General features: G+C 37.4%; 1 protein-coding gene across 1 annotated transcript in view; it reads left to right on the top strand.

Annotated features, from left to right (window-relative positions):
* The window catches only part of GALNT2 (polypeptide N-acetylgalactosaminyltransferase 2), a 94,849-nt gene that overhangs the window by 45,728 nt on the left and 34,853 nt on the right, over positions 1-14,268 (top strand). Inside the window, exons 2-3 of the mRNA XM_065057735.1 lie at positions 4,667-4,757; positions 11,057-11,210. Coding sequence (XP_064913807.1) covers positions 4,667-4,757; positions 11,057-11,210 — 245 coding nt within the window. The remainder of the gene's footprint in view (positions 1-4,666; positions 4,758-11,056; positions 11,211-14,268) is intronic.

The following is a 14,268-nucleotide window of genomic DNA, read 5'->3' as shown; positions in this document are numbered from 1 at the left end:
GTGGTGTAGTCACAGTTCCCAACCACCTTCTGTGCCCAGAAGTTGTGTGTTGTTCAGCATCTGGGTTGTCTGTGAGAGGAGCAGCTGGTACGGGAAGCACACTCACCTCCCACTTCAGATGTTTCCAACCACAAGAGCTTTGCTGAAGTCTATGTTGACTTGCCACTTGTAAGGCGTGTGATGTCTTAATATATCTAATGATGTTACATGTTGGTAAGTTGTTCTCTTGTTGATAGGAAGCCTGTGTAGGATAGAAATCTCTGCTATAATGGGATCTAATACATAGCAGTTAAATGTCAAATCTGTGATACGCGAAGCTTTAAAAGAAAAAAGAGGAATGAAAGAAAGAAATAAGAAAAACAGTAGTGATTTAAGTGTGTTTTATGCAGGAGCAATATCTAGGAACTTGGATCAGTTTAATATATATATTTTGGGCCAAGTGAAATACCAGTTGACAAAACCTTAATTGCTTTCCCATGCTTGTAAGGAGCATAGTATTCAATGCAAACAAATACACAGAGACCAGAAGGGTAAGTAGTTGGGAAGATCTAACTAATAGTAGTGGAATTATCCGCTAATGCACATCTGCGTATAATTACAGCTTTCTAAACTCAAATGGCACTAATCTTAAATTTATTGGTGAATATGATTGTGTCGTGTTGTAGATGCGTGGAAATGCTATAAAAATGTGTTTGAATCTTGCTTTGCATTTGTACTACCTCATCCTCCCTTTCCGCACTCCAGTCAGAGCAGCTGCAAATATGCAACTAATCATTTCATGAAACAATTTTTTTGAGACTAGCTCTTCAACACAGAGTTTCATACGGTGTCTTTGTCATATCTCACATTCAGTTTACAGCATGATCTTAATGGAGTGGGTGGGTTGAGCAGGAAAAGTGATAATAGCAAGATTTGTAGACTGATGTAGGCTTTCTGGGACATAGTGTTTACCATATCCTTAAATGAAGTGTTGATGCTTTTCAGTGATTAATCAGTCTAAAAAAACCCCTGTGTTTTTCAATCTAACTGTAGTTAATTGTGGTTATGGCTTGCAAGAAGTGTTTTTAGCAAAATGTGCATCACCTTAACTTCTGAGCTCTTCAAGTAGCAGATAATTGAATTTAAAAATTACATTTAATTTAGGTTTACTTGATAGAGATTACTACATTACTACAATACTGTTGTAAGATTTCCCACTGAATGGAGTTGAAACGTTCCAATTTTGTTTGTATGTCATCTGGTACTGAATTGGGAATTAATGAGAAACAGTGACATGATGTATAAAAGGAATGTATGCCAAATCCCTGCAACATGTGTGTTATAGCTGGCATGTACTTATTGGATGTTGCTGTATGTGTCCTGGCCTGAGAAAAATAACTGCAGGAATAACAACCACAAATATATTACTCTAGTGGTGTTCCACGTGCGTCTATTGTTTCATTAGTATCCCTGCTAGTTGGCCAGCTACCATTTTAATAAGCTCAATATGTTTGTCCAGGTGTATTTACAGCGTTTACATGTTTAGGTTGTAGCCTGATATTGTCAGCTTTTATAGTATGTTAGGACAAAGGTATTTTTTTAAGTATTAAGTACTTATAGTATTAATAGTATTTTAATATAGAAAAAGACATTAGCCTTTTCTTTTTAATTTTTATTCATTAAAACTCCCTTTCGTGCTCTCATGATTAAAGAGCCGTGCCTCCTTTTAAACTGTTTCAGTTGCTTTCACTCTTGCCTTAAGCTTAGCTTTTTTGTGTGAATTACTTTTGTTGGTACAAGCATCATTATCTTCTACCAAGATTACTCATCCAGTGCAAGTGGCTTTTTAAGATCACATTAGAAGTTGGGATTTTGTTTCACTCCAAGCAAGTTGAAAAAGCAACTCTCTCCTTTGATGACAACACAGGAATGTCATTTGACCATATGATTCATTCATGTATTGCACGAAATTAACATGCTGGAGCAATTTACAGCTAGAGATGTAAAGAAACTGGTTGTATTTATGTCTTTGGTTTTAATGTATGCTTTGTTCTCCTTTTGTGAACTTGAGTTCTCACTAAAGGATATAACGTTTTCCTTGCCCCTAAAAGGCATGGGTTTCCCACATGTACTTTCCAGATGCTTTATTGGGTGAGAAGTTAGTGCATACAACAGAACATCAGTTTTAGCCAAGTAGTCTGTAAGAATTAAAATAGGCTTCTTTTGGAGAAGAAAAATACCACAGAGCCCTAATCTAGGACACAAAGGTTCAAGGTTAATATCGATACTCTGCCATCACTGTGCTGTTTTATAGGGAGTCCCAGGAGGCAAGCTGAACATCCAGCAATCTGGTGGGAACCTGCACCCTGGCAGCTTGGATCCCCTCAGCATGTCTGAAGGCTGGAGCCAAGTCGTTTCCTAGAAGCCTCAAATTTATAAGAATTGAAAAATGCATTTAGCTATGAGATCGCTAAATCTAACTTTGCCTTTAGTAGTTTGTTTACTAAAAAAAAAAGTCATGACAATGAAACCCAAAGTGCAAGAACTTGATAAATAATCATGTGTAATGGTACATGCTCTTTGGCTAGGATCAATCAGAAGGCAGAGTTTTCCCCTAAAGACTCAAAGGGAAGGGAGAGAATGAGGAAGGACTTTTTTCTTTCTTTTTTTTTTTTTTTTTTTTTTTAGTTACAGGAAAAATCCTTGTGATTTTTTTGGTTGCTCAATATATCTTTTGTGTTTACTTTTCAACTTACGTAGGTAAGTGGAATTTTGCAAAGCTCAACATTCTCATTGGGAAGATTTTTCTTCCAGCTACAGTTGATACTGGCACTTATTAAGCATTTCCATAGTGTTGCTATCTTTAAAATGGTGTACAAAGCCAAATAACTAGTGAAATACAACTTTCTGCAACCATAGGAAGCTTCTGTTACAATATGCTGGTGGGACTTGGTGCACAGTGACAGATAATTTCCCTCACCAGCATAAATGAGCCATGATAACTTTCTTGGAATATCTTGTGTGCTTTTTTGGTGTGTGTTGTTTTTTGTTTTTGTTTTTCCCATTTGTGAGTCTTTCTTTAAGCAAAGTTATTGACCTTCACAAGGCTCAGTGGCCCAAAGCATGTACCAACGTGGTGAAATGTAGTATAAGAATCTGGACAAATTTATTCTCTCTGGTATCCTCAATGCGTGATGCTATGAAAAGCATGCATCTGTGGCATTTCATTTTTAACTGACTTAGTGTTTGTATGGCTGGCTTTCTCTGAAAATGGTTAACAATAACAGAAAAGCATCAGTATTCAATTTCATATTTCAGTATTTTAGAAGTCTGATGCCTTTTTTCAACACATTTCCAAATATTAACGCCTACTTAGTGTAGATTCTTAAGCTGAATTTGCATTGGAAAATTCAGACATGCCTGAGGGCATGCTGAAATGATATAATTTGTGGTTGAAATGTTCCTAAACATACATTTGGCCTGTTTCAACTACTTATTATTCTACCTAAAGAATTCCCAGATGCAGCTCAGGAGGCAGGATAGCAGGGATAGCTTGCAGTACCCAGTTTGTACACCCTGTGCTGGAGACTCACTGATTCCTACAAGAAATACAAACTGTTCTGCACTGCTTGGCTTTGGAGCCTGGTAATTTTTTTTATAGGTGCGCTTATTGATTAGTATAGGCATAGTATTCTTACATGATGTTGTAAAGGTGTTTTCCTGAGCAGGCTTGTGCAAATACAGCCAGTAGTATAATTGGGACTTCTTCAGTGCAGATGTAGAAGAGGAAACAGAATTTCCTCTGGCAAGTGTGCAAGAACTACACAAGTTGATGGCACTTTAGTCAGTTGGCTAAGTATAGTGTGCAAATCAGCATACAGTTGCTAATTGTGTGTATATATATACACACATTTTTTTTAAGTTAACCTTTTCTCTGCTTCTTCCAAATGTATAATGGGATAATTCAAGCTTGATATCTAGTATTTTTTTGGTAATGAGCATAAAAGAGTGTATGTGTGGTTTTCTGTTGATGAAAAGAAAACGAGATTTAAAGATTCAGAATAAGTGTTGGAAATTGGAGGCGGGTGGGAGATGAAACTTTTCCACTCTCTAAATATTATAAATATTACTGGAATCACAAATCTGGTGGAGTTGCTTGTGAAGCCCAGAATAAGCTATGCTGAAATGAACACATGAAAAAGATATAGAAGATAGTTTGGAAGGTTTTTTTTCTTACAGTAAGGCTGCACTCTGGATATAACTGCTAGATAACCTGACTTCTCTTTTTCATGGAACTTTCCTGTTTAGGCTGTTACTTGCTACAATAGGGTTTTCTTCAGGTTTTGTTTATGTTTGTGTCTGCATTGCTTACTTGAGTATTACTGACTTTAAAAAAAGTGTACATATATTCCATCTTTGCTAATACATTTCTTTCATGAACATTTAATTTTCCAAATAAGAATTGATGCATAAATTAAATGCAAAAGCCTGTCTTAAGTTTTTGTACTTTTTTTGTTTTTCAAGTAATTGAGGAAATAATTATACTTTCTCTTAAAATCTGAAGCTACAACTCTTGGACCACTTCACGAGTTTAAAATCCACAAAACTTAGTTATTGCTGTTTGCTTTGAAAACATAAAATTAAAGCGATTAAGGAGACTATTTTAAAGATTATGCACTTTTTGCAGGAGGACCCAAATGATATCGACCCCAAAAGGAAAGATGTGCGTGGAAATGATGTGGAGGACAAAGCACAAAGTGTGGAGACACTACCTCCAGGTATTGCAGTACTGTTTGTTATGAAAGATCCATAGCTGTAAAACAGTTATCCTTGAAAGCCATAAAACACAACAGTTGTTCTGACTCGAGTAATTCTTTATAGTTTGGAACTGCTAGGATTATTTTAGCAGCATGTATTTCTCTTTACTTAAAGCTTCAGCTTCCTTAAGTTTTAACTGCTTCACCACTTCTTTGGGTTTAAAACCACAGAGAAAGTGACTCTTTGCTAGTATATTTGTCTTGTGCTGCACTATGTTTGAGGTGCTGTATAAGCCTTTGGTACAAAACTTGGTGCATTGTTCTTGATGAATGGTGCTTGCAGGCAACAGACAAGTCTCCTCCAGACTCTGCTGCTGACTGAAGCCAAGGTTCATGCTTTTTTGGTTTTGTCTAGTTTTTGATGTGGCAGATTTTCCTGAGTGGGGGAGATGGCATACCTCATTTTTCATCAGACTTGCTCACTGTTTGTCACATGCTGGCAAATAACAGAGCAACATGATTTTTGTTTTATTCGAGAGAAGTGGTCTAATGCCTTGAGGATGAGCTAGGAAATCAAGTGTTACAGAATCATTTCATGTGACTGCTTCCATCAACTTATTTTGCTGTTGAACTATTTCACATCAATGAGATTTAATATAGCTGGAACTGAGGTACTAAGGAATACAGAAATAGTAAAATGGATTTGAATATTTTATGCTGTATTGAAAAAGCTTGCCATACAAGGACAACCTCTGATCAGATAGCTTCACAACATGTTTTACAGTCTTCTTCTATTAATGCTAATATTTGGCTTATGAATTTGTCTTAGCCAAACATTTGAAATACTATGAGGTCTTGAAGAAAGAGCTGACCAAGGTAAACTTTCCTTTAAGCAGCTGGAAACTTCCATCCCCAGTAATGTGTGAGGTATGATTTTGTTTTACAGTCTTAGACTCCTTGTGCAGTATAAGCTGTTTGACATTCATGGCTTTTTTTCCTGTAGCCTTTGGCCTACCTTGTCTTAACTGCTTTCTGGAAAGGGGAACCAAGACTCTGGCTATATATACATGCTTTTTTGGCAAAACCTTTGTGTATGAATTGGGAAATAAATCCTAAGAAGTGGAAGAGTCTGGCTTATTTAACTTAGTTTCTGGCAGATATTTTCAAGTATTTTTTTCCCTTAACAGAAACCTCTGTGAATATTGTTACTGTGGTTATAGATCAGCCAACTTTGCACTGTCCAGCTACTATTCTTATTTCCCCTTTTTGAATGTTTATGTATTCTAGGCCAAATCCAGTTCCTCTAAGACCTTCCTTTCCCAGTGGCCCTAAGTAGCCATTTGAGCATCAGAAGAACTGGGAAGTGTCACAGGTTGAAAGGGAGAGATATCAGAAGCTGGAAGAGTTGAAGCTAGAAGTAAAATTAAGTGTAAAGTAGAACAGATCAGGGCTTTTTTTCATTTTATCTGTTGGTCAGGAATCTCTTATGGCTTTATTTTTAACAGGTAGGAGAATCTTTACGGCAAAGTAGTATGAGAGTCTCAAATCAAACATCAAAGGCTATACAGATGGAATTATGCACTCTTAAAACACTCTTCTGATTATTTTCAATTTGTGTAGGCAAACTTGAATCCTTATGACAATGAAGCTTGGAATTCATATTTCTGCAGATTCTTTGCACTGTTTTAAAGCAAAGTGATCAAATTTTAGGAGGGCTTTGTTTCAAAACTTTCTTGCTTTTCCACTGAGGTTAAGAGACCCATATTTTAGGTTTCAGCGTTATGTACTATAGTATCTTTCAGAACATCTCAGAGTTAAGTAATTGTTTATTATCTCTATTTTTAAAATAGCTTTATATAAAAGATAAAATTGTGTGTGGTGGGTTTTTTTTTACCTTCTGTACATCAGTGTATATATCCTTTGTCATTGGGTGACTTTTTTTTTTTACATGCTGCAAAAGTCTATATCTTGTTTTGTGAAAATAGTGGTGTTAGCTCTTGTATAATAGTTAAAGACCAGCCTTGAATTATCTGTATGGGTAACTAAAACAGAACTACATAACCAGTTTTCTGTGATTACAGTTTTCTACTTATTTCTGTAAGTAAAAATAATCATGTTTATATCAAGTATCCCACTGCTTTTAAGCTGCACTGAGTCAGTACAAGGGAATGCAAGCTATTTAGGAGGTTTTGTATCCATCCATTCCTATTCTTTGTTGCCTGCCACTTGGTTTCATGCAGATATGTTACGCTTTTTTTTGTTTTCTCTCTTCTGTCTCACTTCAAGCTGCTCTTACTATTATCTGATTTTTCCCTAGAAGGTCTGATTCATATTGCACATGGTCGACAGGGCCTTCTGCTGGAGCTGGAGCCAGGCTTTGCCTCCTTCCTGGCTCCTGAAGCCAAGTTCACTTGTTCTTATGTTCTATGGAATGCCACTGCTTGTCAGTAAATATAGCCCTATGAAGCCATCTCCTTCCTTTCTTCTTGAATTTATGCTCTGTTTTCTGGACTAGTGTTTCATTTGCTGGTTTTAAAGTCTTTGGAAATGGTAAATAGTAAATGATACATATTTAAATTATTTGTATCAAACTCGGATAGAAACTGGAATGGAGTAAAAAGTACCGAACTACCACTATTTTTTAAATACAGCTATTATTACAGAGCAAAAACAATCAAAATGTGCTTCCTATTTGAAATCAACCAGCTTATTATTAAAAATAATAGCAGTGAATCACACTATTTTTGATTGCCTTCTCTAAGACTTCAGAGTTGGGAAATACCTGGGACAAAAAGAAGCAGCTTCACTGGATTTCACATTTCCTTGTTTCTATTCAGCCCCTTAGTCTCAGAGCAGTCTGTAAAATAAGCTGAACACACATTTGCTTGAATTTGAAGTCACAAACTTGCTTGATTTAAGTTTGAAAAACTGTAGCTGCACTTTCTGATGCTCATTCCACCTGGCAAAGTCATTTAAACTTGGGAAACTACAGAGCCAGCCAACTCCCCAGAAGGAATTAAATCAAACATGTTTCTATTTGTGTACCTCAGGGAACCATACAGCAGAAACAGTACCTATTATTGGAAAAGGTTTGTTACACCACTTCTCACTTCAAAATTTAGTTGACAAATTGTCAGAAATACAAGCTTTTTAGCAAAACTAAGTCTGAACAGTCTGCTTTAGCTTTGGATCAGCCTTACATTTCCCAGCAGTTAACTTGAGCCTTTGGCACTTGTAACCATGTGGGGTGGACAGCCCACATTGCACATTGTAGCTCATAGAGAGAACAACCTGTTTAATAAGAATGACTGGGACACCATCACCCTTATCTCTGTGATGCCCTCTGGCCTCTTGTGTTTTTGCTACTCTTTCCATGGGATGGAAGGCACCTGGAGGAGTGGATGGGGGGGCAGTCCTGAAGCAGGCAGAGCATTGAAATCTCTTGGAAGTTGGAGTGTTTGAAAGTTGAAAGTCCTATATAAATGCATTTTAAGTGTGGATTTTATTTTGTAAAATTCAGTAGAATCTTTATTTGTAGGCTGGAAACACAGTGACATGGCATGTCCTGTATTTTAGAAAATATTCAACCTATGTTCCAGATTGAAGCTATATTATAAACTAGAAGCACAGGTGATACTATAGTTTAGTTACCAACGAGGTTACAAAAAGCTTTGAGAAATGCTAAGGAAGAAAGTTACACAGGTAGATGTTCTTGTGATCTCTGTTTCTTCTAGTTTCCTGAAACAAACCACTCTTGCATTTTGTACAGTTTTGTTGCAAGCAAGGTTTGGTGTAATTTTTGTAAATAACTCTGTCTTAGGTTATTTGTAGTGTGGTAGCTGCCTGACATGTAATCTTGTTTCAAAGTAAGTTTCTGGAAATACTTTGAAGAAAGGACTTGAAAGGCTAAGAACTCTTGGCAGTCTGTGGGCTACCAACAGCAGCTGGAAAGTTTCCTTTTTAGAGTTCTTTCGGTAACTGGAATAGGAAAATTGGTAATTCTCGGTCCAGTTATTTTCCTGTAGTTTTCCCTCTGGGCTACTTCACCAAGTGTCTATTAAATCTTTTGCAGTCTGTATTTGTTTAACTGTCTAGGTCTGTCTTCTGTGTGTGCATGTGCATGTTTTAACTTCTTTAGGATGATAATTCAGATGTAAAAATAGTTACTTAGTCTTAACTGGCTTGCTCTTAAACCGGTAATCCAAAATTATGGGCACTTTTTTCTTACTCTGTGACTTGACTTGGATGTTGGAAGTTTCGTAAAAACCAACGAAACCCAAAACAACTCCTCCCCAGTCTTGATATTTTTGCCTTACAACCTCCACTACCATCTGATGACTAAATCACACCTTAGGTCCAAGTAGATGAGGTCCTTGGATGATCCTGACGTTTGAGGGATTTTTAATCAATTTGGTGGTGTTTGTCTGGTTAAACAACATACAAGTATTTTGTTTAATGGTGGAAAGCATTCTTTCAATGTCAGAATCTTCTAGTGGGAGTTAATACACCATAGTTGGGGCATGGCTTATGCATAGAAAGCTGTAAGGGACACCTGCCTTAGTTTCCATGCTATGCAGGTTGAGAGAGAAGAGCAAAGACAAACCTTGAAACATCCAAGCAACCTCTGACTCTTGTGAATAGCTGCTTGAGTAGTATTTCCTCTATGTATATCAGCTTAGTTTAGGGTATGCCTGAGTTATCTTTAAAAGCTGAACTTGAATGGAGTGACATGTCTACAGTCTGATACTTCCTGACCTTAATTGAAAGTAGCTCAAACTGTGTATGTGTAGTTACGAAAACAGTGAATATTAACTCCTTTCATCTGTAGTAAACAGTGGCCCCAAAAGATGGATTTTGCTTTGTATATTTTTTTTAATGCCAACAGCATACTGTGTTCAGCACATCATGCTTGCAGGAGCTTCTGATACCTGTCCATCTTAAACCAAGAATGTCTTTATTGCATTAGAATCACAGAATGTTAGGGACTGGAAGGGACCTCGAAAGATCATCTAGTCCAATCCCCCTGCTGGAGCAGGAACGCCTAGGTGAGGTCACACAGGAAGGTGTCCAGGCGGGTTTTGAATGTCTCCAGAGAAGGAGACTCCACAACCTCCCTGGGCAGCCTGTTCCAGTGCTCTGGCACCCTCACCGAGAAGAAGTTTCTTCTCAAATTTAAGTGGAACCTCTTGTGTTCCAGTTTGAACCCATTACCCCTTGTCCTGTCATTGATTGTCACCGAGAAGAGCCTGGCTCCATCCTCATGAGACTCACCCTTTATATATTTGTAAACATTAATAAGGTCACCCCCTCAGTCTCCTCCAAGCTAGAGAGACCCAACTCCCTCAGCCTTTCCTCATAAGGGAGATGCTCCACTCCCTTCATCATCTTTGTTGCCCTGCGCTCAGAACTTGAGCTCTGATTTTTAGTTAAAGATGATATGTTTGCTGTAGGTAGCATACATTTGTTTGTGAATAGACAGAGGTAAGAACTGATAGTTTAAAGATATTTGGTAACTATACCATTGCTTTTAGAAGATGGCAAAAGTCTTGAAATTTCATTCTTGGGGCTGGATGCTAATTAAACTACATTTCTGTGTCAGTGCCACAATCAGTCACATAATACCACAGTCATTGTTAAAGAGGGATTAATCTCTGAATCAATTCTGAGTGTAGAGAAGGTTGCAGTTGTGTCATACTGGAGAGTGACCTAGTGCTGTGCCTACATGAAATACTGTTTTTTGAGAATAACCTTATCTTGTACTTCTAAAAAGCCTGTTCCTCAAATAGTTTGATTATAACTGACTGTGTTTTTACTTCTGTAATGAAACAGTAAATTAAAATGTAGTGTCTTTGAAGCCTGGACTGAATCTTGAAAAGTAAATGTTTCTTGGATAACTTCATAGCCAGATCATCTGCCATATTAATGCCTGTCAATATGTGTTCATTTTTGTGCAGGTTTTTGTGTGTGTGTGTGTTTTTTTGTGTTTGTGTGTGTTTGTTTGTTTTATGGAAATTGTGGTAGTTGGCATTAAGAAAAACAACAAACAAAACAGACAAGATGAGGTATGGTCTGGTGATTACTTGTATAAACTGAGATCTGTAAAATTGTTCATTTTTATATTAATTTGCAGGATGTTCTAGAGGAATTTAATACACAAAAGCGACTGCTATACTGTTATTAGTAACAATGCTGGTGAGGTTTAATTACTTTGTTGCAAAATTTAAAAGCAAACTATTTCTTCACTTACATTTGGATTACTGAATGCTGTTCTTTATATTGCAAAGATTAAATTGGATATTTTCCTGTTTTTTGTATTGTAGGAAAAGTTCGGTGGCAAGACTTTGATCAAGCTGGTTATGTTGGCGCTACCATGGTGCGATCTGGTCAGGATCCATACGCCCGGAATAAGTTCAATCAGGTAGAAAGTGACAAACTGCGAATGGACCGAAACATTCCTGACACTAGGCATGATCAGTAAGTGCCAAACTGAGCCATGTTTGACTTGGCCTAACCTTTTTGTTTTTATGGCTTTTGAGCAGCAGGTGTTTTTTCAAAAGCAAAAGATCTCCAGCTTTCAAAATGACAGGAACAGTGAGCTCTGGTGCAATCCCTGAACAGTAGGTTAAAGAAAAATGAATCTTATTCAAGTTTTTCTGTTTCCATGACTTCTGTTGGTGTGTATTCTATAATCCAAACTGGTGCTGCATTTCAGTCTTTGTTCCTGTTTATCTGATGGCTTTTCTTGGTTCCTACATTTGTCTCTTTCACTGTGAGGATGATCAAACAGTGGAGCGGGTTTCCCAGAGAAGATGAGAAGTCCCCAGGCTCAGGGATATCTGAAGCCCAGTGCACAACCTGCTGTGGCTGGCCCTGCTCTGAGCAGGGAGTTTGGACGACAAGATTTCATGGGGCTCCTTCTGATCTCAGCCTCTCTATGATTCTGTTCTTTTAAGTGTGTGACATTGTCAACTTCAGGCCTAAAATAGTTCATCTATGCACACCCTGGTGAACACAGGACAAAATCACACTTCAGATGCTTAAAAACTTCTGCTATGTAAGGCTGCTTGTGCAGATTCAGGAAACAGTATACTTCAGAGTAAGGAAAAGTATTACTTTCTTGTGGGTAGGGAAGACTTAAATTTAAAAAAGGGTTTAAGTGACTTACATTAACCTTGCTTAAGCAGAATTATTAGTATTAAAGTTGCTCATTAGGACTTCCATAACTTTAAAATAACAAAAGCAGGTTGAACTTGGTTTTAAAAACTAGGTGAGCGTATTCTCAAAGCATAAAATTAGCTGGCTTTGCGTGGCTAATTTGCCTAACTAATTCTGCAGTTTGAATGAACTTCGCAGCTCTGTAGGTGAAAGCAGCTGGAGGAGACCCCAGGAGAGAGAAAAAAGGAAGGTGGCTGGTTTTCCTCTATAAAGTTCTTTAATCAGGAATGGCGTAGAAGAGGAGACCTGTATAGAAACTCAGACACTTACAAGGGTTTTAAAAATGGCAGAGTATAATAGTATGGTTTTGGATTCCTTTAAGCATATGATTTGTAGATACAGCAAATATTGTATAATTTGCCATTAATTGAATGGAAAAGTAGGAAGAATCTAGTGTTTCACTTATTGCCATAAAAGCAGTGAAAAGCCTGATGCCCATGGTGTACTGAGGAGTTTAAAATTACTTTTGAATTTTCTTTGTCACTTATTCATTTTTTCACAAGAAACACATTCTAACTTTTTAGAACAGGTATTTTCCCTCAAGAGCAGAGATCAGCCACCAACTTACAGAAGCTTCTGTGATTCAGATATGCTGAATTTGGAGTTTTTCTAGGTATTTAATAACCTCTGATGGGACTCTAACAAAGGAATACTCTCTTCTGAGAAGAATTTAAATGAGAGATTAGAAGAGACAAATTATGTTACAGTGGCTGTGTTTGTTTTAACTGTCTGTGTTATGATTATATGCGGACTTGCCTGTGATTTTTCACTAAATGGAACTCGAAAAGTACCCTGCAATAGAGAGAGAGATGTTTCTGTGGAAAGGCTGTATCTGTGCTGTGATTATTGCTGAGACTTTGCCATGGAGCAGATTTAAGTGCCCATCAGTCTGTAAATGGCCATCTTTTTCAAGAAAAAAAAAACAAACCAACTAACGAAATCCAAAACTGAAGCTATCGTTCCTGCAAATTGCCCATTATGCTTTTCCTGCCATTTAGTAATTAGTTTTCCTTCTACTTTGGCAAGGGTATTTGCTGCAGAAACTGAAAAAATCACATGAAATATTTGTTTGGGAACTGTCCAATGGAAAGATCAAGAGCAGTTGCTGTGGGAAGAAGAATATGTTACAAATCTGAGCACATGACACTTGGAAGCATGTTATTTTCAAAAAAATTGGAGGCAACTAGGTTAAGATTGACATCTCTGACGGAGCTCCTAGGATCTGTTTCTTTAAGGAAAGAAACCTGAATGAGGGAACACTTGTTTCTGCTTAAGCAGCTTTTCATTACTTGTATTGGTGTGTCTAAGAGCCTGTTTGACTTTAAAATAACCATTTAATAATACTATTTAATTGCTGGAATTTTCTAGGCTATTTAGAAGCAGTTTATCAGGATTCTACATTTGGTATGTAAATGTCTGTGCAGTTATGCTTATCTTTTAATACTGGATTGTTTAGTCAAACTGGACAAACTTTTACTAGCATCAGGTTAAGACCAAAGTTTTCTGCTTGCTTTTTGTGAAAGCCTGCCAGCAGTACTAGAAACTACTTTGGTTCACCTTTTTGAGCTGTTTGCCTTTATTTTAAGCAAAGGGGAGAAGTGAGAAGCAGGCGCATAGAATATAAGAAAGGAAGCAGAGATAGGTTGTCTGAGCAGGAATGCATATTCTCACTCCAGCTGATGCTCACAGCTGCCTCTTGCAACAGCTTTGAGAAACCTCTGGGTTTCCTTCTGTTGCAGTCTGTTTAGGATGTGTAACTGAGAGCCATTGCTGTCATGGTAGATTTTGGAGATCCAGAAAGTGAGTGTCACAGTTGTAATAGGAAACTTCCAGAGCTGTCCTCCTGTCAGTGTAAAGTAATCTCCCAAGTGGGATGAAGGGTGAAATATTCCATGTTTTTTCTGGACCCTTGTCCATCTTGCTTACTTTGGACCAGTGGTTTCTGATCACATCTCTTTACTTGATGTGTTGGCATGATTCTTGGGAATTACCGTGTTACCATGTTTTCTTTCTTATTTGGCAACTACTAGAGGCTTCTGGGCTCACACTTAACTTTTCTTCTTGAGTAGAGAAGAAGCAAATGTTCCTGTGTCTTTGGTACCCACGTATTTGTTGAGGTGAATGTTCCCCTTGCACTGAAGCAAGAAGCACACTGGCATTCGTTCTCTGATTTCAAGTGGGTATTTCTGTCAAAAAATTATTTAAACAGGCCACAGAGATTTCAGAAAATTTGTTAACTGTAGTGACACAGATTTCTGGGGAAAACAATGTACTTTTCATGTTTTAATTGATTTTTATGTCCTATGCTAAGCTTTGA

Source organism: Columba livia, chromosome 3, assembly GCF_036013475.1.
Source record: "Columba livia isolate bColLiv1 breed racing homer chromosome 3, bColLiv1.pat.W.v2, whole genome shotgun sequence".
Classification (NCBI taxonomy): domain Eukaryota; kingdom Metazoa; phylum Chordata; class Aves; order Columbiformes; family Columbidae; genus Columba; species Columba livia.
Note: the sequence above shows the minus strand (reverse complement) of the source record. Positions and strands in the feature narration are given on the sequence as shown.